The 24,146-nt window shown below is 61.9% G+C and overlaps 1 protein-coding gene across 1 annotated transcript; it reads left to right on the top strand.

Moving 5' to 3' along the window:
- Positions 1-204: 204 nt before the first annotated feature.
- On the top strand, positions 205-24,146 carry LOC146542016 (myosin regulatory light chain 11-like). Its single transcript, XM_085215067.1, has 6 exons — positions 205-293; positions 5,144-5,233; positions 10,664-10,739; positions 13,989-14,093; positions 15,642-15,720; positions 23,996-24,146. Exons 1-6 carry the CDS (start codon positions 291-293, stop codon positions 24,129-24,131), a joined length of 489 nt encoding a protein of 162 aa, XP_085071193.1. The 5' UTR covers positions 205-290; the 3' UTR covers positions 24,132-24,146.

Here is a 24,146-nt window from a genome sequence, read left to right as displayed (position 1 = left end):
CAGCTGTGGGTCCCGCTGTGGGCTCAGCGCTATCTTTAGCCCCTCTCCTTATAGGGCGCTATGGGGCGCCCCCCATCCCCTCCCCCCTCCCCCCTCCCCCCCATTCGGTGCTATTTCGGGTCGGGCCCCACCCCCACCCCAACCCCCACCCCAACCCCCACCCCAACCCCCACCCAACTCCCCCTTTTGGGGCGGGGGGCGGGGAGGAGGGGGCAATAAAAGGGCCGCCCCACAACGGCCCCATAACGGCTCCATAGCAGCCCCACAGCGACCCCACTGACAGCGGCACGATGGTGAGTTGGGGGGGGGGACCCCCTAAAGACCCCCCCCCCCATATTTCCCCCTCCCCCAATACAGACCCCCACGGACCCCCCCCCCCCCCCCGAAAGACCCCCAGATTCCCCCCATAGAGACCCCCCCCATATTTCCCCCTCATAGACTCCATACAGACCCCCATAGACCCCCCAAAGACCCCCCAGAGACCCCCAGATTCCCCCCCATGCACCCCCCCATAGAGACCCCAAGACCCCCATAGAGACCCCCCCCATATTTCCCCCTCATAGAACCCCATAGGGACCCCCATGGACCCCCCCAAAAGACCCCCAGATTCCCCCCATAGAGACCCCCCCCCCATATTTCCCCCTCATAGACCCCCATAGAGACCCCCATGGACCCCCCCCCCCCAGAAAGACCCCCACATTTCCCCCATAGAGACCCCAAAGACCCCCATGTCCCCCCCATGGACCCCCCATAGAGACCCCCACGGACCCCCCCCAAAAGACCCCCAGATTCCCCCCATACAGACCCCCATAGAGACCCCCCCCCATATTTCCCCCTTATAGAACCCCATAGAGACCCCCATGGACCCCCCCCCAAAAAGACCCCCACATTTCCCCCATACAGACCCCCAAAGACCCCCCAGAGACCCCCACGGACCCCCCCCCCATATTTCCCCCTCCCCCTCCCCCAATACAGACCCCCACGGACCCCCCCCCCTGAAAGACCCCCAGATTCCCCCCATAGAGACCCCCCCCATATTTCCCCCTCATAGAACCCCATAGGGACCCCCATGGACCCCCAAAGACCCCCCCAAAAGACCCCCCGAAAAGACCCCCAAGTTCCCCCATAGAGACCCCCAGAGACCCCCATGGACCCCCCCCATATTTCCCCCTCATAGAACCCCATAGAGACCCCCAGAGACCCCCATGGACCCCCCCAAAAGACCCCCAGATTCCCCCCATACAGACCCCCATAGACCCCCCCCATATTTCCCCCTTATAGAACCCCATAGAGACCCCCATGCACCCCCCCCCAAAAAGACCCCCACATTTCCCCCATACAGACCCCCAAAGACCCCCCAGAGACCCCCACGGACCCCCCCCCCATATTTCCCCCTCCCCCTCCCCCAATACAGACCCCCACGGACCCCCCCCCCCGAAAGACCCCCAGATTCCCCCCATAGAGACCCCCCCCATATTTCCCCCTCATAGACCCCATAGGGACCCCCATGGACCCCCGCCAAAAGACCCCCAGATTCCCCCCATACAGACCCCCCCCCATATTTCCCCCTCATAGACCCCATAGGGACCCCCATGGACCCCCAAAGACCCCCCAAAGACCCCCATATTCCCCCCACGGACCCCCCCATAGAGACCCCCACAGACCCCCCCCATATTTCCCCCTCATAGACCCCCATAGAGACCCCCAGAGACCCCCACGGACCCTCCCCCAATACAGACCCCCACGGACCCCCCCCCCCCCAAAGACCCCCAGATTCCCCCCATAGAGACCCCCCCCCCATATTTCCCCCTCATAGAACCCCATAGGGACCCCCATGGACCCCCCAGAGACCCCCCAAAGACCCCCATATTCCCCCCACGGACCCCCCCATAGAGACCCTCAAGACCCCCACGGACCCCCCCCCCCGAAAGACCCCCAGATTCCCCCCATAGAGACCCCCCCCATATTTCCCCCTTATAGAACCCCATACAGACCCCCATGGACCCCCAAAGACCCCCCCCAAAGACCCCTAAGTTCCCCCATAGAGACCCCCAAGGACCCCCCCCCATACAGACCTCCAAAGACCCCCCAGAGACCCCCCCAAAGAGACCCCCAGAGACCCCCATGGACCACCCCCCATACAGACCCCCAAAGACCCCCATATTCCCCCCCATGGACCCCCCCCCAAAGACCCCCACAGACCCCCCCCATATTTCCCCCTCATAGAACCCCATAGAGACCCCCATGGACCCCCCAGAGACCCCCCAGAGACCCCCCAGAGACCCCCAGATTCCTCCCCACGGACCCCCCCATAGAGACCCTCAAGACCCCCATGGACCCCCCCCATATTTCTCCCCCATAGACCCCCATACAGACCCCCAAAGACCCCCCAAAGACCCCCAGATTCCCCCCCATGGACCCCCCCATAGAGACCCCACGGACCCCCCAAAAGACCCCCAGATTCCCCCATAGAGACCCCCCCATATTTCCCCCTCATAGACCCCAATACAGACCCCCAAAGACCCCCCAAAGACCCCCATATTCCCCCCCACGGACCCCCCCATAGAGACCCCCAGAGACCCCCATGGACCCCCCCCCATAGAGACCCCCATAGAGACCCCCCCCCATATTTCCCCCTCATAGACCCCCATAGAGACCCCCATGGACCCCCCCCCCAGAAAGACCCCCACATTTCCCCCATAGAGATCCCAAAGACCCCCATGTCCCCCCCATGGACCCCCCCATAGAGACCCCCAGAGACCCCCATGGACCCCCCCATAGAGACCCCCACGGAACCCCCCAAAAGACCCCCAGATTCCCCCCATACAGACCCCCATAGAGACCCCCCCATATTTCCCCCTCATAGACCCCCATAGAGACCCCCACGGACCCCCCCCATATTTCCCCTCATAGACCCCCATACAGACCCCCACGGACCCCCCCCCATATTTCCCCCTCCCCCCCCCAATACAGACCCCCACGGACCCCCCCCCCCCCCCCCGAAAGACCCCCAGATTCCCCCCATAGAGACCCCCCCCATATTTCCCCCTTATAGAACCCTATAGAGACCCCCATGGACCCCCCCCAAAAGACCCCCAGATTCCCCCCATACAGACCCCCAAAGACCCCCCAAAGACCCCAGATTCCCCCCATACAGACCCCCAAAGACCCCCCAAAGACCCCCATGTCCCCCCCATGGACCCCCCCATAGAGACCCCAGAGACCCCCATGGACCCCCCCATATTTCCCCCTCATAGAACCCCATACAGACCCCCATGGACCCCCAAAGACCCCCCCAAAAGACCCCCAGATTCCCCCCCATGGAACCCCCACAGACCCCCCCAAAGAGACCCCCATGGACCCCCCAAAAGACCCCCAGATTCCCCCCATAGAGACCCCCATAGAGACCCCCCCCCATATTTCCCCCTCATAGACCCCCATAGAGACCCCCATGACCCCCCCAGGCCCCCCTGCTCCACACATTTGCCCCCCACGACCCCCCACGACCCCCTGCCCCACACATCTGCCCCCACTGACTCCCCCAGGACCCCCCCACGACCCCCTGCCCCACACATTTGCCCCCAGGACCCCCCCAGACCCCCCCGCCCCACACATCTGACCCCCCACGACCCCCTCAGGACCCCCCAATCCCCCTGCCCCACACATTTGACCCCACTGACCCCCCCAGGCCCCCCCTGCCCCACACATCTGACCCCACTGACCCCCCAGGACCCTCCGGGCCCCCCTGCCCCACATATTTGACCCACTGACCCCCCCAGACCCCCCTGCCCCACACATCTGACCCCCCCACGACCCCTCAGGACCCTCCGGGCCCCCCTGCCCCACATATTTGACCCACTGACCCCCCCCACGACCCCCCTGCCCCACATATTTGACCCACTGACCCCCCAGACCCCTCTGCCCCACACATTTGACCCCCCCACGACCCCCTCAGGACCCTCTGTGCCCCCCTGCCCCACATGTTTGACCCACTGACCCCCCCAAGGACCCCCCAAGCCCCCCTGCCCCACACATTTGACCCCCCCCACGACCCCCTCAGAACCCTCCGGGCCCCCCTGCCCCACACATCTGACCCCACTGACCCCCCAGGACCATCCCAGACCCCCCGCCCCACACATTTGACCCCCCCACGACCCCCTCAGGACCCCCCAAGCCCCCCTGCCCCACATATTTGACCCACTGACCCCCCCAGGACCCCTCCAGGACCCCCCAGGACCCCCAGCCCCACACATCTGCCCCCACTGAGCCCCCCAGACCCCCCCACCCCACACATTTGACCCCCCCACGACCCCCTCAGGACCCTCCGGGCCCCCTGCCCCACACATCTGACCCCCCACGACCCCCTCAGGACCCTCCGGGCCCCCCTGCCCCACATATTTGACCCACTGACCCCCCCAGACCCCCTGCCCCACACATCTGACCCCCCACGACCCCCTCAGGACCCTCCGGGCCCTCCCTGCCCCACACATCTGACCCCACTGACCCCCCCACGACCCCCCTGCCCCACACGTCTGACCCCACTGACCCCCCCACGACCCCCCTGCCCCACACATTTGCCCCCAGGACCCCCCCACGCTCCCCTGCCCCACATATTTGACCCACTGACCCCCCCCAGGACCCCCCCAAAGACCCCCCCGCCCCACACATCTGACCCCTCCACGACCCCTCAGGACCCTCCGGGCCCCCCAGCCCCACATATTTGACCCACTGACCCCCCAGGACCCCTCCAAGACCCCCCAGGACCCCCAGCCCCACACATCTGCCCCCACTGAGCCCCCCAGACCCCCCACACATTTGACCCCCCCACGACCCCCTCAGGACCCTCCGGGCCCCCCTGCCCCACACATCTGACCCCCCCACGACCCCCTCAGGACCCCCCAATCCCCCCTGCCCCACACATTTGACCCCCCCAGGACCCCTCCACGACCCTCCGGGCCCCCCTGCCCCACATATTTGACCCACTGACCCCCCCCACGACCCCCCCACGACCCCCTGCCCCACACATCTGACCCCACTGACCCTCCCAGGACCCCCTGCCCCACATATTTGACCCACTGACCCCCCCCCAGGACCCCCCCACGACCCCCCTGCCCCACATATTTGACCCACTGACCCCCCCCAGGCCCCCAAGAAGGCGAAGCGCCGCGCAGCCGAGGGCTCCTCCAATGTTTTCTCCATGTTCGATCAGACCCAGATCCAGGAGTTCAAAGAGGTGCCTTAATTGGGGGGTGTTAATTAATTAATTGGGGGGGGGGGGGGAATGGGGTGGGGGGGCTGGCAATGGGGGCTGTGTGTGGTTCCTTATGGGGCTCTGTGGGGTCTCTGTGGGGTCTCTATGGGGCTCTGTGGGGCTCTATGGGCGCTGTGGGGTCTTTATGGGGCTCTGTGGGGCGCTGTGGGGCGCTGTGGGGTCTTTATGGGGCTCTATGGGGCTCTATGGGGCGCTGTGGGGTCTCTGTGGGGGCTTTATGGGGCTCTGTGGGGCACTGTGGGGGCGCTGTGGGGCTCTATGGGGCGCTGTGGGGGCTTTATGGGGCGCTGTGGGGGCTCTATGAGTCTCTATGGGGCTCTATGGGGCGCTTTGGGGTCTCTATGGGTCTCTATGGGGCTCTGTGGGGCTCTATGGGGCGCTGTGGGGCTCTATGGGGCTCTATGGGGCGCTGTTGGTATCTATGGGGCGCTGTGGGGTCTTTATGGGGCTCAATGGGGCTCAATGGGGCTCTATGGGGCACTGTGGGGCGCTGTGGGGGCTTTATGGGGCTCTGTGGGGCACTGTGGGGGCTCTATGGGGCTCTATGGGGCGCTGTGGGGGCTTTATGGGGCGCTGTGGGGGCTCTATGAGTCTCTATGGGGCTCTATGGGGCGCTTTGGGGTCTCTATGGGTCTCTATGGGGCTCTGTGGGGCTCTATGGGGCGCTGTGGGGCTCTATGGGGCTCTATGGGGCGCTGTTGGTATCTATGGGGCGCTGTGGGGTCTTTATGGGGCTCAATGGGGCTCAATGGGGCTCTATGGGGCACTGTGGGGCGCTGTGGGGTCTTTATGGGGCTCTGTGGGGCTCTATGGGGCTCTATGGGGCGCTGTGGGTATCTATGGGGCGCTGTGGGGTCTTTATGGGGCTCTGTGGGGCTCAATGGGGCGCTGTGGGGTCTCTGTGGGTCTCTGTGGGTCTCTATGGGGCTCTGTGGGGCTCTATGGGGCTCTGTGGGGCGCTGTGGGGTCTCTGTGGGGCTCTATGGGGCTCTGTGGGGCTCTATGGGGCTCTGTGGGTCCCTATGGGGGACACTTTTGGGGTCTTGGTGTCACTTTTAGGATCTTGGTGACACTTTCGGGTTTGGGGGGACACTTTTAGGATCTTGGTGACTCTTTTAGGGTCTTGGTGGTACTTTGGGGTCTTGGTGACACTTTCCGGGTCTGGGTGACACTTTTAGGATCTTGGTGACACTTTTAGGCCCTTGGTGGCACTTTTAGGGTCATGGTGGCATTTTTAGGGTCTTGGTGACACTTTTAGGGTCTTGGTGACTCTTTTAGGATCTTGGTGACTCTTTTAGGGTCTTGGTGGCACTTTTAGGGTCTTGGTGGCACTTTTAGGCTCTTGGTGGCACTTTTAGGACTTGGGTGGCACTTTTAGGGTCTTGGTGACACTTTTAGGGTCTTGGTGGCTCTTTTAGGCTCTTGGTGACTCTTTTAGGGTCTTGGTGGCACTTTTAGGGTCTTGGTGGCACTTTTAGGGTCTTGGTGACACTTTTAGGGTCTTGGTGGCACTTTTAGGCCCTTGGTGGCACTTTTAGGGTCTGGGTGACTCTTTTAGGGTCATGGTGGCATTTTTGGGGTCATGGTGACACTTTTAGGGTCTTGGTGACACTTTTAGGCATTTGGTGGCACTTTTAGGATCTGGGTGACTCTTTTAGGGTCTTGGTGGCACTTTTAGGGTCTGGGTGGCACTTTTAGGGTCTCGGTGACTCTTTTAGGGTCTCGGTGACACTTTTAGGCCCTTGGTGGCACTTTTAGGGTCTGGCTGGCACTTTTAGGATCTCGGTGGCACTTTTAGGTCCTTGGTGACTCTTTTAGGATCTGGGTGGCACTTTTAGGGTCTGGGTTGCACTTTTAGGGTCTTGGTGACTCTTTTAGGGTCTCGGTGACTCTTTTAGGGTCTTGGTGGCACTTTTAGGGTCATGGTGTCACTTTTAGGTCTGGTCTTGGTGGCACTTTTAGGGTCATGGTGGCACTTTTAGGGTCTTGGTGGCACTTTAGGGTCTTGGTGACACTTTTAGGGTCATGGTGGCACTTTTGGGGTCTTGGTGACTCTTTTAGGGTCAGGGTGGTACTTTTACGGTCTTGGTGACTCTTTTAGGGTCTGGGTGGCACGTTCAGGGTCTGGGTGACACTTTTAGGGTCATGGTGACACTTTTAGGGTCATGGTGGCACTTTTAGGGCCTTGGTGGCACTTTTAGGGTCTTGGTGACCCTTTTAGGGCCGGCTGACGCTCCAGGCCAGCTGTCCCAACTCCATTCCAAGGAGGGGAGGTGGGGGGGGGGGGGGGGGAGGGGCGGCGCCCCTTTTTTGGGGTCGTGGTGACACTTGGGGGGGGGGGGGGGGGGGGGGGCTGGGTGACACCTGTGGGGTCGGGTGACACTTGTGGGGCGGGCCGACGTTCCTTGGGGCGCCTTTGGGGTCCCTATTTTGGGCCACCAGCTGTCACCGCTCCGGGGTCGGGTGACGCCTTCAGGGTGCAGCTGTCCCTTGGGTGGGGGGGGGGGGGTGGGGGGGGGGCACCTCCTCCTGTCCCCAATGTCCCCAATGTCCCCATTGTCCACAATGTCCCCTATTGTCCCCCATTGTCCCCCATTGTCCCCATTTTCCCCCAATGTCCCCTCAATGTCCCCATTGTCCCCCATTGTCCCCCCATTGTTCCCCATTGATCCCAATGTCCCCAATTGTTCCCCATTGTCCCCCATTGTCCCCCAATGTCCCCCCAATGTCCCCCATTGATCTCAATGTCCCCAATTTCCCCTATTGTCCCCCCATTGTCCCCCAATGTCCCCTCAATGTCCCCCATTGATCTCAATGTCCCCCAATTTCCCCATTGTCCCCCCATTGTCCCCCAATGTCCCCCATTGTCCCCCCATTCTCCACCCAATGTCCCCCATTGTCCCCCATTGTCCCCCATTGTCCCCCATTGTCCCCCATTGTCCACAATGTCCCCCATTGATCCCAATGTCCCCCAATGTCCCCCATTGTCCCCCATTGTCCCCAATGTCCCCCATTGTCCCCCCAATGTCCCCCCAATGTCCCCCAATGTCCCCCACGTGTCCCGATGTCCCCAAACTGTTCAATCCCCCATTGTCCCAATGTCCCCCATGATCCCCAATGTCCCCCAATGTCCCCCCAATGTCCCCTCAATTGTCCCCCATTGTCCCCTCATTGTCCCCCATGTCCCCCAATGTCCCCAATGTCCATGTCCCTCAATGTCCCTCAATGTCCCCCATTGTCCACATGTCCCCTATTGTCCCCCATTGTCCCCCATTGTCCCCCCAATGTCCCCCCATTGATCTCAATGTCCCCATTGTCCCCGTCAATGTCCCTCAATGTCCCCCATTGTCCCAGTGTCCCCATTGTCCCCCATTGTCCCCCATTGTCCCATGTCCCCATTGTCCCCAATTGTCCCCCAATGTCCCCCCCCATTGTCCCCCAATGTCCCCACATTGTCCCCCATTGTCCCCCATGTCCCCCAATGTCCCCCCATTGCCAATCCCCAATGTCCCCCATCTGTCCCCATTGTCCCCTCCAATGTCCCCAATGTCCCCTCATTCCCATTGTCCCCATTGTCCCCATGTCCCATATGTCCCCCCATTGTTCCCCATTGTCCCAATGTCCCCATTGTCCCCCATTGTCCCAATGTCCCCCAATGTCCCCCAATGTCCCCATTGTCCAATGTCCCCCAGTCCAATGTCCCCATTGTCCCCCCATTGTCCCCAATGTCCCCATTGATCCCCAATGTCCACTCATGTCCCCCAATGTCCCTTCAATGTCCTCAATGTCCCCCCAATGTCCCCCATTGTCCCCCATTGTCCCCCCATTGTCCCCCAATGTCCCCCATTGATCCCAATGTCCCCCACTGTCCCCCATTGTCCCCCATGTCCCCATATATCACCCCAATGTCCCCCAATGTCCCCCAATGTCCCCCCCATGTCCCCCAATGTCCCCCCGTTGTCCCCCAATGTCCCCAATGTCCCCCATTGTCCCCAATGTCCCCCATTGTCCCCCAATGTCCCCCAATGTCCCCCAATGTCCCCAATGTCCCCATTGTCCCCATTGTCCCCCAATGTCCCCATTGTCCCCAATGTCCCCAATGTCCCCCATTGTCCCCCATGCCCAATGTCCCATGCCCCAATGTCCCCTCAATGTCCCCCATTGTCCCCATTGTCCCCATTGATCCCAATGTCCCCAGTTGTCCTCCATTGTCCCCCATTGATCCCCATATATCCCAATGTCCCCCAATGTCCCCATATATCCCAATGTCCCCCATCGTCCCCCATGTCCCCCCATTGTCCCCAATGTCCCCAAGTCTCCCGTTGTCCCCCCAATGTCCCCCAATTGTCCCCAATGTCCCCAATGTCCCCCAATGTCCCCCATTGTCCCCAATGTCCCCATATATCCCAATGGTCCCCCAATGTCCCCATGTCCCCATGTCCCCCAATGTCCCCCAATGTCCCCCATTGTCCTTCCATTGTCCCCCATTGATCCCAATGTCCCCCACTGTCCCCATGTCCCCCATTGATCCCATATATCCCAATGTCCCCAATCGTCCCCGTTGTCCCCAATGTCCCCCATTGTCCCCATTGTCCCCAATGTCCCCCAATGTCCCCCCATTGTCCCCATTGATCCCCAATATACCCCATGTCCCCCATTGTCCCCCAATGTCCCCCAATGTCCCCATTGTCCCCCATTGATCCCCATATACCCAATGTCCCCCCAATGTCCCCCAATGTCCCCCAATGTCCCCATTGTCCCCATTGTCCCCATATATCCCAATGTCCCCTCAATGTCCCCAATGTCCCCCAGTGTCCCCACGTGTCCCCCAATGTCCCCAAACGTCCCCGTTGTCCCCCAATGTCCCCCAATGTTCCCCAATGTCCTCCATTGTCCCCATTGATCCCCATATATCCCAATGTCCCCCAATGTCCCATTGATCCCAATGTCCCCCCAACGTCCCCATGTCCCCCCATGTCCCCCACGTGTCCCGATGTCCCCAAACGTCCCCGTTGTCCCAATGTCCCCCATTGATCCCACTGTCCCCCATTGTCCCCCATTGATCCCCAATGTCCCCCATTGTCCCCCCAATGTCCCCCCAATGTCCCCCAATGTCCCCCAATGTCCCCCATTGTCCCCAATGTCCCCATATATCCCAATGGCCCCCCAATGTCCCCCCAATGTCCCCTCAATGTCCTCCTTTGTCCCCATTGTCCCCTAATGTCCCCATTGATCCCAAAGTCCCCCCAATGTCCCCCAATGTCCCCATTGGTCCCCATTGTCCCCAATGTCCCCCAATGTCCCATTGATCCCAATGTCCCCCCAACGTCCCCATGTCCCCCATGTCCCCCACGTGTCCCGATGTCCCCAAACGTCCCCGTTGTCCCGCAGGCGTTCACGGTGATCGATCAGAACCGGGATGGAATCATTGATAAGGACGACCTGCGGGAGACCTTCGCAGCCATGGGTACGGGCGGGCCCTTTAAGGAGGGGGCGGGGCCTGTGAGGAGGGGGCGGGGCCTGTGAGGAGGGGGCGGGGCCTTTAAGAAGGCAGCTGGCCCTTTAAGGAGCGGGTGGGGCCTTTAAGGAGGGGGTGGGGCCTTTAAGGAGTGGACTGGCCCTTTTAGGAGGGGGCGGGGCCTGTGAGGAGGGGGCGGGGCCTGTGAGGAGGAGGCGGGGCCTTTAAGGTGGGGGTGGGGCCTTTAAGGAGGGGACTGGCCCTTTAAGGAGGGGGCGGGGCCTTTAAGGAGGGGGTTGGCCCTCTAAGGAGGGGGCGGGGCCTGTGAGGAGGGGGCGGGCCCTTTAAGGAGAGGACGGGCCCTTTAAGGAGGGGGCGGGGCCTTTAAGGAGGGGGCGGGGCCTTTAAGGAGTGGACTGGCCCTTTTAGGAGGGGGCGGGGCCTGTGAAGAGGGGGTGGGGCCTGTAAGGTGGAGGAGGGGCATGTAAGGAGGGGGCGGGGCCTTTAAGAAGGCAACTGGCCCTTTAAGGAGGGGGAGGGCCTGTGAGGAGGGGCGGGGCATGTAGGGAGGGGGCGGGGCCTTTAAGAAGAGGGCGGGCCTTTAAGGAGCGGACTGGCCCTTTAAGGAGGGGGCGGGGTCTTTAAGGATGGGGCGGGGCCTTTAAGAAGAGAGCGGGCCATTAAGGAGGGGGCGGGGCCTTTAAGAAGGGGGCGGGGCCTTTAAGGAGGGGGCGGGGCCTTTAAGGAGGGGGTTGGCCCTTTAAGGAGGGGGCGGGGCCTGTGAGGAGGGGGCGGGGCCTTTAAGGACTCCATAGATGGACAGGTGACCCCATAGGGTAGCAGTGACCCCATAGAAGGACAGGTGACCCCATAGGGTAGCAGTGACCCCATAGGGATAAAGGTGACCCCATAGAAGGACAGATGAGCCCATAGGGTAGCGGTGACCCCATAGGGATAAAGGTGACCTCATAGGGGGACAGATGACCCCATAGAAGGACAAGTGACCCCATAAAAGGACAGTTGACCCCATAGGGTAGCGGTGACCCCATAGGGAGACAGATGACCCCATAGGCGGACAGGTGACCCCATAGGGAAACAGGGGACCCCATAGGGGACGGCTGACCCTATAGAAGAAAAGGTGACCCCATAGAAGGACAGGTGACCCCATAGGGTAGCAGTGACCCCAAAGGGGAACAGTTGACCCCATAGGGATAAAGGTGACCCCATAGGGGAACAGTTGACCCCATAGGGATAAAGGTGACCCCATAGGGTAGCGGTGACCCCATAGGGGAACAGTTGACCCCATAGGGATAAAGGTGACCCCATAGGGGAACAGTTGACCCCATAGGGATAAAGGTGACCCCATAGGGTAGCGGTGACCCCATAGGGGAACAGTTGACCCCATAGGGATAAAGGTGACCCCATAAGGTAGCGGTGACCCCATAGGGGACGGCTGACCCCATAGGGGAACAGCTGACCCCATAGGGATAAAGGTGACCCCATAGGGTAGCGGTGACCCCATAGGGGAACAGTTGACCCCATAGGGATAAAGGTGACCCCATAGAAGAACAGGTGACCCCATAGGGGGACAAGTGACCCCATAGAAGTAAAGGTGACCCCATAGGGGGATGACTGACCCCATAGGGATAAAGGTGACCCCATAGGGGAACAGTTGACCCCATAGGGATAAAGGTGACCCCATAAGGTAGCAGTGACCCCATAGGGACAGGTGACCCCATAGGGATAAAGGTGACCCCATAGGGTAGCAGTGACCCCATAGGGATAAAGGTGACCCCATAGAAGTAAAAGTGACCCCATAGAAGGACAGGTGACCCCATAGGGATAAAGGTGACCCCATAGGGTAGCAGTGACCCCATAGGCGGACAGTTGACCCCATAGGGTAGCGGTGACCCCATAGTGGACGGCTGACCCCATAGGGATAAAGGTGACCCCATAGGGTAGCGGTGACCCCATAGGGGGATGACTGACCCCATAGGGATAAAGGTGACCCCATAAGGTAGCGGTGACCCCATAGGGGAACAGTTGACCCCATAGGGTAGCAGTGACCCCATAGGCGGACAGGTGACCCCATAGGGGACGGCTGACCCTATAGGGATAAAGGTGACCCCATAGGGTAGCAGTGACCCCATAGGCGGACAGGTGACCCCATAGGGAACAGCTGACCCCATAGGGTAGCGGTGACCCCATAGGGTAGCGGTGACCCCATAGGGGACGGCTGACCCCATAGGGATAAAGGTGACCCCATAGAAGGACAGGTGACCCCATAGGGATAAAGGTGACCCCATAAGGTAGCGGTGACCCCATAGGGGAACAGCTGACCCCATAGGGTAGCGGTGACCCCATAGGGGACGGCTGACCCCATAGGGATAAAGGTGACCCCATAAGGTAGCAGTGACCCCATAGGCGGACAGGTGACCCCATAGGGGAACAGGTGACCCCATAGGGATAAAGGTGACCCCATAGGGTAGCAGTGACCCCATAGGGGAACAGGTGACCCCATAGGGTAGCGGTGACCCCATAGGGGGATGACTGACCCCATAGGGATAAAGGTGACCCCATAGGGTAGCAGTGACCCCATAGGCGGACAGGTGACCCCATAGGGAACAGCTGACCCCATAGGGTAGCGGTGACCCCATAGGGTAGCGGTGACCCCATAGGGGACGGCTGACCCCATAGGGGAACAGTTGACCCCATAGGGTAGCGGTGACCCCATAGAAGAACAGGTGACCCCATAGGGTAGCGGTGACCCCATAGGGTAGCGGTGACCCCATAGGGGAACAGTTGACCCCATAGGGTAGCGGTGACCCCATAGGTGGACAGGTGACCCCATAGGGGAACAGTTGACCCCATAAGGTAGCGGTGACCCCATAGGGGACGGCTGACCCCATAGGGATAAAGGTGACCCCATAGGGATAAAGGTGACCCCATAGGGGAACAGTTGACCCCATAGGGTAGCGGTGACCCCATAGGGGACGGCTGACCCCATAGGGATAAAGGTGACCCCATAGGGATAAAGGTGACCCCATAAGGTAGCAGTGACCCCATAGAAGGACAGGTGACCCCATAGGGATAAAGGTGACCCCATAGGGGAACAGCTGACCCCATAGGGTAGCAGTGACCCCATAGGGATAAAGGTGACCCCATAGGGTAGCGGTGACCCCATAGGGGAACAGTTGACCCCATAGGGTAGCGGTGACCCCATAGGGGACGGCTGACCCCCCCCCCCCCGCCCCATAGGGCGGCTGAACGTGAAGAACGAGGAGCTGGACGCGATGATCAAGGAGGCGAGCGGCCCCATCAACTTCACCGTCTTCCTCACCATGTTTGGGGAGAAGCTCAAGGGTCAGCCTGCCCCATAGATCCGCCCTGCCCCATAGATCCTGCCCCACTGATCCCAGCCCTGCCCCATAGATCCTGCCCCACTGATCCTCCCTGCCCCATAGATCCGCCCTGCCCCATAGATCCGCCTGCCCCATAGATCCTGCCCCACTGATCCTCCCTGCCCCATAGATCCGCCCTGCCCCATAGATTCCTGCCCTACCACATAGATCCTCCCTGCCCCATAGATCCGCCCTGCCCATAGATCCATCCCTGCCCCATCTGAGCCGCCCCATAGATCGCCCTGCCCCATAGATCCAATCCCTGCCCCATAGATCCCTGCCCACTGATCCTCCCTGCCCCATAGATCTGCCCTGCCCCATAGATCCCATCCTGCCCCATAGATCCTGCCCACTACTGATCCTCCCTGCCCCATAGATGCCGCCCTGCCCCATAGATGCCCTGCCTCCTGCCCCATAGATCCCACTGTATGCCAGCCCTGCCCCATAGATCCGCCTTCTGCCCCATAGATCCTGCCCCACTGATCCTCCCTGCCCCATAGATCCCATCCTGCCCCATAGATTCATCCCTGCCCAAATCCTGCCATGATCCCATTCTGCCCCATAGATCCGCCCTGCCCCATAGATCCCTCCCCACTGATCCTCCCTGCCCCATAGATCCGCCCTGCCCCATAGATCCATCCCTGCCCCACTGAGCCGCCCTTCCCTATAGATCCCATCCTGCCCCATAGATCCTGCCCCACTGATCCTCCCTGCCCCATAGATCCGCCCTGCCCCATAGATCCATCCCTGCCCGATCTGGCCGCCCTGCCCTATAGATCCCTTATCTGCCCCATAGATCCCTGCGTCCCATGATCCACCCTGCCCCATAGATCCGCCCTGCCCCCTAGATCCGCCTGCCCCATAGATCCCTGCCCCACTGACGCCACAGCCTGCCCCATAGATCCGCCCTGCCCCATAGATCCGCCCTGCCCCATAGATCCTGCCCCATGATCCCCTGCCCCATAAATCTGCCCTGCCCCATAGATCCATCCCTGCCCCATAGATCCTGTCCCTGCCCCATAGATCCATCCCTGCCCCATAGATCCACCGCTGCCCCATATCTGCCCCTGCCCCCATAGATCCCATCCTGCCCCATAGACCTCCTGACCCATAGATCCTGCCCACTGGATCCCCTTCTGCCCCACAGATGCCGCCCTGCCCCATAGATCCCATCCCTGCCCCATAGACCCTCCTGACCTTAGATCCGTCCCTGCCCCACTGAGCCGCCTGCCCCACTGATCCATCCTGCCCACTGATCCTCCTGCCCCATAGCTGCCCCACAGATCCTCTCTGCCCCATTGATCACCACTGCTGCCCCACAGATCCCATCCCTGCCCCACAGATCCATCCCTGCCCCATAGATCTCTCTCTATGGACCCTATGGACCCCATATTAACCCCCCACCCCGTAAGGCCCCCTGACCCCATCCTGACCCTTGACCCCACGGTGACCCCTGACCCCACGGTGACCCCTGACCCCACATTTCTCCCCCTTCCCCCCCCCCCCGCAGGCGCTGACCCCGAGGACGTCATCATGGGAGCCTTCAAAGTGCTGGACCACGATGGGAAGGGCTCCATCAAAAAGAGCTTGTGAGCCTGGGGTCAGGGGTCACGGGGTCACGGGGTCAGGGGTCACGGGGTCAGGGGTCACGGGGTCAGGGGGCTGTGGGTTTGGGGTTGGGGGGGTTATGGGGTTGGGGGGGCTATGGGGTCGATGGGGAAGAGGTCCATCAAAAAGACCTTGTGAGCCTGGGGTCAGGGGTCAGGGGTCACGGGGTCACGGGGTCAGGGGTCAGGGGTCACGGGGTCAGGGGTCACGAGGTCAGAGGGTCAGGGGGTTATGGGGTTGGGGGGGTTATGGATTGACGGGGAAGGGCTCCATCAAAAAGAGCTTGTGAACTTGGGGTCAGGGGTCACGGGGTCACGGGGTCAGGGGTCACGGGGTCAGGGGTCACGGGGTCAGGGGTCACGGGGTTGGGGGGCTATGGGGTTGGGGGGGTCATGGGGTTGGGGGGGTTATGGGGTCTGGGGGCTATGGGGTCGATGGGGAAGGGGTCCATCAGAAAGAGCTTGTGAGCCTGGGGTCAGGGGTCAGGGGTCACGGGGTCAGGGGTCAGAGGGTCGGGGGGCTATGGGGTCGGGGGTCACGGGGGGCTATGGGGTTGGGGGGGTTATGGGATCGACGGGGAAGGGGTCTATCAAAAAGAGCTTGTGAACCTGGGGTCAGGGGTCACGGGGTCACGGGGTCACGGGGTCAGGGGTCATGGGGTCAGGGGTCACTGGGTCGGGGGCTATGGGGTTGGGGGTTTATGGGGTCGGGGGGGCTATGGTGTCGATGGGGAAGGGGTCCATCAGAAAGAGCTTGTGAGCCTGGGGTCAGGGGTCAGGGGTCACGGGGTCAGGGGTCAGAGGGTCGAGGGGTTATGGGGTTGGGGGGCTATGGGGTCGGGGGGCTATGGGGGCAGTGGGGGGCTATGGGGTCGATGGGGAAGGGCTCCATCAAAAAAAGCTTGTGAGCCTGGGGTCAGGGGTCACGGGGTCACGGGGTCAGGGGTCAGGGGGTCAGGGGTCAGGGGTCAGAGGGTCGAGGGGTTATGGGGTTGGGGGGCTATGGGGTTGGGGGGTTATGGGGTCGATGGGGAAGGGGTCCATCAGAAAGAGCTTGTGAGCCTGGAGTCAGGGGTCAGGGGTCACGGGGTCAGGGGTCACGGGGTCAGGGGTCACAGGGTCGGGGGGCTATGGGGTTGGGGTTGGGGGGGTTATGGGGTCGGGGGGTTATGGGGTCAGTGGGGGGCTATGGGGTCGATGGGGAAGGGCTCCATCAAAAAGAGCTTGTGAGCCTTGGGTCAGGGGTCACCGGGTCAGGGGTCACGGGGTCAGGGGTCACGGGTCAGGGGTCACAGGGTCGGGGGCTGTGGGTTTGGGGTTGGGGGGCTATGGGGTTGGGGGGGTTATGGGATCGATGGGGAAGGGGTCCATCAGAAAGAGCTTGTGAGCCTGGGGTCAGGGGTCACGGGGTCACGGGGTCAGGGGTCAGGGGTCACGGGGTCAGGGGTCAGAGGGTCGGGGGGCTGTGGGGTTGGGGGGTTATGGGGTTGGGGGGCTATGGGATCGATGGGGAAGGGCTCCATCAAAAAGAGCTTGTGAGCCTGGGGTCAGGGGTCACGGGTCACGGGGTCAGGGGGTCAGGGGTCAGAGGGTCGGGGGGCTATGGGGTTGGGGGGCTATGGGGTTGAGGGAGTTATGGGATCGATGGGGAAGAGGTCCATCAAAAAGAGCTTGTGAGCCTGGGGTCAGGGGTCAGGGGTCACGGGGTCAGGGGTCAGGGGTCAGGGGTCACAGGGTCGGGGGCTGTGGGGTAGGGGTTGGGGGGGGTTATGGGGTTGGTGGGGTTATGGGATCGATGGGGAAGGGGTCCATCAAAAAGAGCTTGTGAGCCTGGGGTCAGGGGTCACGGGGTCACGGGGTCAGGGGTCACGGGGTCAGGGGTCAGAGGGTCAGGGGTCACAAGGTCGGGGGGCTGTGGGTTTGGGGTCGGGGGGTTATGGGGTCGGGGGGTTATGGGGTCGGGGGGGCTATGGGGTCGATGGGGAAGGGGTCCATCAGAAAGAGCTTGTGAGCCTGGGGTCAGGGGTCATGGGTCACGGGGTCACGGGGTCAGGGGTCATGGGGTCACAGGGTCGGGGGGCTGTGGGTTTGGGGTTGGGGGGTTATGGGGTTGGGGGGGTTATGGGATCGATGGGGAAGGGCTCCATCAAAAAGAGCTTGTGAGCCTGGGGTCAGGGGTCAGGGGTCACGGGGTCAGGGGTCACGGGGTCATGGGGTCAGGGGTCAGAGGGTCGGGGGGCTATGGGGTTGGGGTTGGGGGGGTTATGGGGTCGGGGGGGCTATGGGACCGATGGGGTAGGGGTCCATCAGAAAGAGCTTGTGAGCCTGGGGTCAGGGGTCAGGGGTCACGGGGTCAGGGGTCACGGGTCGGGGGGCTATGGGGTTGGGGGGGTCATGGGGTTGGGGGGGTTATGGGGTCGGGGGGGCTATGGGGTCGATGGGGAAGGGGTCCATCAAAAAGAGCTTGTGAGCCTGGGGTCAGGGGTCACGGGGTCACGGGGTCAGGGGTCACGGGGTCAGGGGTCAGAGGGTCGAGGGGCTATGGGGTTGGGTTTGGGGGGGTTATGGGGTCGGGGGGGCTATGGGGTCGATGGGGAAGGGGTCCATCAAAAAGAGCTTGTGAGCCTGGGGTCAGGGGTCAGAGGTCACGGGGTCACGGGGTCAGGGGTCACAGGGTCAGAGGGTCGGGGGTCTATGGGGTTGGCGTTGGGGGGGTTATGGGGTCGGGGGGCTATGGGGTCGATGGGAAGGGTCCATCAGAAAGAGCTTGTGAGCCTGGGGTCAGAGGTCACGGGGTCACGGGGTCAGGGGTCACGGGGTCAGGGGTCAGAGGGTCGGGGGGCTGTGGGGTTGGGGTTGGGGGGTTATGGGGTCGGGGGGGTTATGGGATCGATGGGGAAGGGCTCCATCAAAAAGAGCTTGTGAGCCTGGGGTCAGGGGTCAGGGGTCACGGGGTCAGGGGTCACGGGGTCAGGGGTCAGGGGTAAGAGGGTCGGGGGGCTATGGGGTTGGGGTTGGGGGGTTATGGGGTCGGGGGGTTATGGGGTTGGGGGGGTTATGGGGTCGATGGGGAAGGGGTCCATCAGAAAGAGCTTGTGAGCCTGGGGTCATGGGTCAGGGGTCACGGGGTCAGGGGTCACGGGGTCAGGGGTCACTGGGTCGGGGGGCTATGGGGTTGGGGGGGTCATGGGGTTGGGGGGTTATGGGGTCGGGGGGGTTATGGGATCGATGGGGAAGGGCTCCATCAAAAAGAGCTTGTGAGCCTGGGGTCAGGGGTCAGGGGGTCACGGGGTCAGGGGTCAGGGGTCAGAGGGTCGGGGGGCTATGTTGTTGGCGTTGGGGGGGTTATGGGGTCTGGGGGGCTATGGGGTCAGGGGGGTTATGGGATCGATGGGGAAGGGCTCCATCAAAAAGAGCTTGTGAGCCTGGGGTCACGGGGTCAGGGGTCACGGGGTCAGGGGTCATGGGGTCAGGGTCACTGGGTCGGGGGGCTATGGGGTTGGGGGGGTTATGGGGTTGGGGGGTTATGGGGTTGGGGGGTTATGGGGTTGGGGGGTTATGGGATCGATGGGGAAGGGCTCCATCAAAAAGAGCTTGTGAGCCTGGGGTCAGGGGTCACGGGGTCACGGGGTCAGGGGTCAGGGGTCAGAGGGTCGAGGGGTCACAGGGTTGGGGGGCTATGGGGTTGGGTTTGGGGGGGTTATGGGGTCGGGGGGTTATGGGATTGATGGGGAAGGGCTCCATCAAAAAGAGCTTGTGAGCCTGGGGTCAGGGGTCAGGGGTCACGGGGTCAGGGGTCAGGGTCACGGGGTCGGGGGGTTATGGGATCAGGGGGGTTATGGGGTCAATGGGGTCTGTAGGGTCAATGGGGTCAGGGGTGTTATGTTATGGGGTCAGGGGGGTCAGTGGGGGCATCGGGGTCAATGGGGTTTGTGGGGTCAGGGGGTTATGGGGTCAATGGGGTTATGGGGTCAGGGGGGTCAGTGGGATCAATGGGGTCCGTGGGGTCAGTGGGGTCAGGGGTGTTATGGGCTCAGGGGGGTCAATGGGGCATTGGGGTCAATGGGGGCATCGGGGTCAATGGGGTTTGTGGGGTCAGGGGGGTTATGGGGTTTGGTGGGTCAGGGATGTTATGGGGTCAGGGGGGTTATGGGGTCAATGGGGTCAGTGGGATCAATGGGGTCTGTAGGGTCAATGGGGTCAGGGGGGTCAATGGGGGCATTGGGGTCAATGGGGTTTGTGGGGTCGGGGGGTTATGGGATCGATGGGAAGGGCTCCATCAAAAAGAGCTTGTGAGCCTGGGGTCAGGGGTCAGGGGGTCACGGGGTCAGGGGTCAGGGGTCAGAGGGTCGGGGGGCTATGTTGTTGGCGTTGGGGGGTTATGGGGTCTGGGGGGCTATGGGGTCAGGGGGGTTATGGGATCGATGGGGAAGGGCTCCATCAAAAAGAGCTTGTGAGCCTGGGGTCACGGGGTCAGGGGTCACGGGGTCAGGGGTCATGGGGTCAGGGGTCACTGGGTCGGGGGGCTATGGGGTTGGGGGGGTTATGGGGTTGGGGGGTTATGGGGTTGGGGGGGTTATGGGGTTGGGGGGGTTATGGGATCGATGGGGAAGGGCTCCATCAAAAAGAGCTTGTGAGCCTGGGGTCAGGGGTCACGGGGTCACGGGGTCAGGGGTCAGGGGTCAGAGGGTCGAGGGGTCACAGGGTTGGGGGGCTATGGGGTTGGGTTTGGGGGGTTATGGGGTCGGGGGGGTTATGGGATTGATGGGAAGGGCTCCATCAAAAAGAGCTTGTGAGCCTGGGGTCAGGGGTCAGGGGTCACGGGGTCAGGGGTCAGGGGTCACGGGGTCGGGGGGGTTATGGGATCAGGGGGGTTATGGGGTCAATGGGGTCTGTAGGGTCAATGGGGTCAGGGGTGTTATGTTATGGGGTCAGGGGGGTCAGTGGGGGCATCGGGGTCAATGGGGTTTGTGGGGTCAGGGGGGTTATGGGGTCAATGGGTTATGGGGTCAGGGGGGTCAGTGGGATCAATGGGGTCCGTGGGGTCAGTGGGGTCAGGGGTGTTATGGGCTCAGGGGGGTCAATGGGGGCATTGGGGTCAATGGGGGCATCGGGGTCAATGGGGTTTGTGGGGTCAGGGGGGTTATGGGGTTTGTGGGGTCAGGGATGTTATGGGGTCAGGGGGGTTATGGGGTCAATGGGGTCAGTGGGATCAATGGGGTCTGTAGGGTCAATGGGGTCAGGGGGTCAATGGGGGCATTGGGGTCAATGGGGTTTGTGGGGTCAGGGGGGTTATGGGGCCAGTGGGATCAATGGGGTCTGTAGGGTCAATGGGGTCAGGGGTGTTATGTTATGGGGTCAGGGGGTCAGTGGGATTAATGGGGTCTGTGGGGTCAATGGGGTCAGGGGGGTCAATGGGGGCATTGGGATCAATGGGGTTTGTGGGGTCAGGGGGGTTATGGGGTCAGGGGGGTTATGGGGTCAGGGGGGTCAATGGGGTCTGTAGGGTCAATGGGGTCAGGGGTGTTATGGGGTCAGGGGGGTCAATGGGGGCATTGGGGTCAATGGGGTTTGTGGGGTCAGGGGGGTTATGGGGTCTTTGGGGTCAGTGGGATCAATGGGGTCTGTAGGGTCAATGGGGTCAGGGGGGTCAATGGGGCATCGGGGTCAATGGGGTCGGTGGGGTCAGGGGGGTTATGGGGTCAATGGGGTCTGTAGGGTCAATGGGGTCAGGGAGGTTATGGGATCAGTGGAGACATTGGGGTCAGTGGGGCTGCATGGGATTTTGGGGTCAGTGGGGTCAGTGGGGCTCTGTGGGATCTTTGGGGTCAGTGGGGTCATTGGGGTCAGTGGGGCTCTGTGGGGTCATTGGGGTCATTGGGGTCAGTGGGGCTCTGTGGGGTCTTTGGGGTCATTGGGGTCATTGGGTTCTGTGGGGTCTTTGGGGTCATTGGGGTCAGTGGGGCTCAGTGGGGTTCTGTGGGGTCAGTGGGGCTCTGTGGGGTCTTTGGGGTCTTTGGGGTCAGTGGGGCTCTGTGGTGTCTTTGGGGTCATTGGGGTCAGTGGGGCTCAGTGGGGTCTTTGGGGTCATTGGGGTCAGTGGGGTTCTGTGGGGTCTTTGGGGTCAGTGGGGCTCTGTGGGGTCTTTGGGGTCATTGGGGTCAGTGGGGCTCTGTGGAGTCATTGGGGTCTTTGGGGTCAGTGGGGCTCTGTGGGGTCTTTGGGGTCATTGGGGTCAGTGGGGCTCTGTGGGGTCTTTGGGGTCATTGGGTCAGTGGGGCTCAGTGGGGTCATTGGGGTCTTTGGGGTCATTGGGGTCAGTGGGGCTCTGTGGGATTTTTAGGGTCAGTGGGCTCTGTGGGATCTTTGGGGTCAGTGGGGCTCTGTGGGGTCTTTGAGGTCTTTGGGGTCATTGGGGTCAGTGGGGCTCTGTGGGATTTTTAGGGTCAGTGGGGCTCTGTGTGTTCTTTGGGGTCAGTGGGCCTTGGTCTGTGGGGTCATTGGGGTCAGTGGGGTCAGTGGGGTCTTGGGTCAGTGGGTCTGTGGGGTCATTGGGGTCATTGGGGTCAGTGGGGCTCTGTGGGGTCTTTGGGGTCATTGGGGTCAGTGGGGCTCTGTGGGGTCATTGGGGTCAGTGGGGCTCTGTGGGGTCTTTGGGGTCAGTCTTGGGGTCTGTGGGGCTCTTGTGGGGTCATTGGGGTCAGTGGGGCTCTGTGGGGTCATTGGGGTCAGTGGGGCTCTGTGGGGTCTTTGGGGTCATTGGGGTCAGTGGGGCTCTGTGGGGTCATTGGGGTCATTGGGGTCTGTGGGGTCTTTGGGGTCATTGGGGTCAGTGGGGCTCTGTGGGGTCATTGGGGTCATGGGGCTCTGTGGGGTCTTTGGGGTCATTGGGTCATTGGGGTCAGTGGGGTCTGTGGGGTCAATGGGGCTCTGTGGGGTCATTGGGGTCTTTGGGGTCATGGGGCTCTGTGGGTCTTTGGGGTCATTGGGGTCTTTGGGGTCATTGGGGTCAGTGGGGCTCTGTGGGTCTTTGGGGTCATTGGGGTCTTTGGGGTCATTGGGGTCAGTGGGTCTTTGGGGTCAGTGGGGTCTTTGGGGTCTTTGGGGTCATTGGGGTCATTGGGGCTCTTTGGGGTCATTGGGGTCAGTGGGCTCTGTGGGGTCATTGGGTCATTGGGGTCATTGGGGCTCTTTGGGGTCATTGGGGTCTGTGGGGTCATTGGGGTCAGTGGGGCTCTGTGGGTCTTTGGGGTCATTGGGGTCATTGGGGTCTGTGGGGTCATTGGGGCTCTGTGGGATCTTTGGGGTCATTGGGGTCATTGGGGTCATTGGGTCAGTGGGGCTCTGTGGGGTCTTTGGGGTCATTGGTGTCTTTGGGGTCATTGGGGTCAGTGGGGCTCTGTGGGGTCAGTGGGGTCTTTAGGGTCAATGGGGTCAGTGGGGTCAGTGGGGCTCAGTGGGGTCTTTGGGGTCAGTGGGCTCTGTGGGATCTTTGGGGTCATTGGGCTCTGTGGGGTCAGTGGGGTCAGTGGGCTCAGTGGGTCTCAGTGGGGTCTTTGGGGTCATTGGGGTCAGTGGGGCTCTGTGGGGTCAGTGGGGTCTTTGGGCTCCGTGGGGTCTTTGGGGTCAGTGGGGCTCTGTGGGGTCATTGGGGTCAGTGGGGCTCTGTGGGATCTTTGGGGTCTTCGGGCTCCGTGGGGTCTTGGGGTCAGTGGGGTCAGTGGGGCTCTATGGGGTCTTTGGGGTCAGTGGGGCTCTGTGGGGTCAGTGGGGTCATTGGGGTCAGTGGGGTCTTTAGGGTCAATGGGGTCAGTGAGGTCATTGGGGTCATTGGGGTCAGTGGGGCTCTGTGAGGTCACTGAGGTCATGGGGTCCGTGGGGCTCTGTGGGATCTTTAGGGTCAATGGGGTCATTGGGGTCAGTGGGGCTCTGTGGGATCTTTAGGGTCATTGGGGTCATTGGGGTCAGTGGGGCTCTGTGGGATCTTTAGGGTCAATGGGGTCAGTGGGGTCAGTGGGGCTCTGTGGGTCATTGGGGTCACTGGGGTCAGTGGGGTCAGTGGGGCTTTGTGGGGTCATTGGGGTCAGTGGGGCTCTGTGGGATCTTTGGGGTCATTGGGGTCCGTGGGGCTCTGTGGGATCTTTAGGGTCAATGGGGTCAATGGGGTCAGTGGGGCTCTGTGGGGTCTTTGGGGTCACTGGGGTCAGGGCGTTGACCCGTGGGGTCCCAACATTGACCGCACCTGGTCCATGCCCAGCCTGGAGGAGCTGCTGAGCACGCATGGCGACCGCTTCATCCGCGTGGAGGTGAGCCCCAAAAACCCCATAGAAACCCCACAGGGACCCCACAGGGACCCATCAGAACCCCATAAGGACCCCATAAGAACCCCATAGGAATCCCATAGGAAT

This window comes from Meleagris gallopavo, unplaced genomic scaffold (genome assembly GCF_905368555.1).
Source record: "Meleagris gallopavo unplaced genomic scaffold, MGAL_WU_HG_1.1 scaffold_3, whole genome shotgun sequence".
Lineage (NCBI taxonomy): Eukaryota > Metazoa > Chordata > Aves > Galliformes > Phasianidae > Meleagris > Meleagris gallopavo.
Note: the sequence above shows the minus strand (reverse complement) of the source record. Positions and strands in the feature narration are given on the sequence as shown.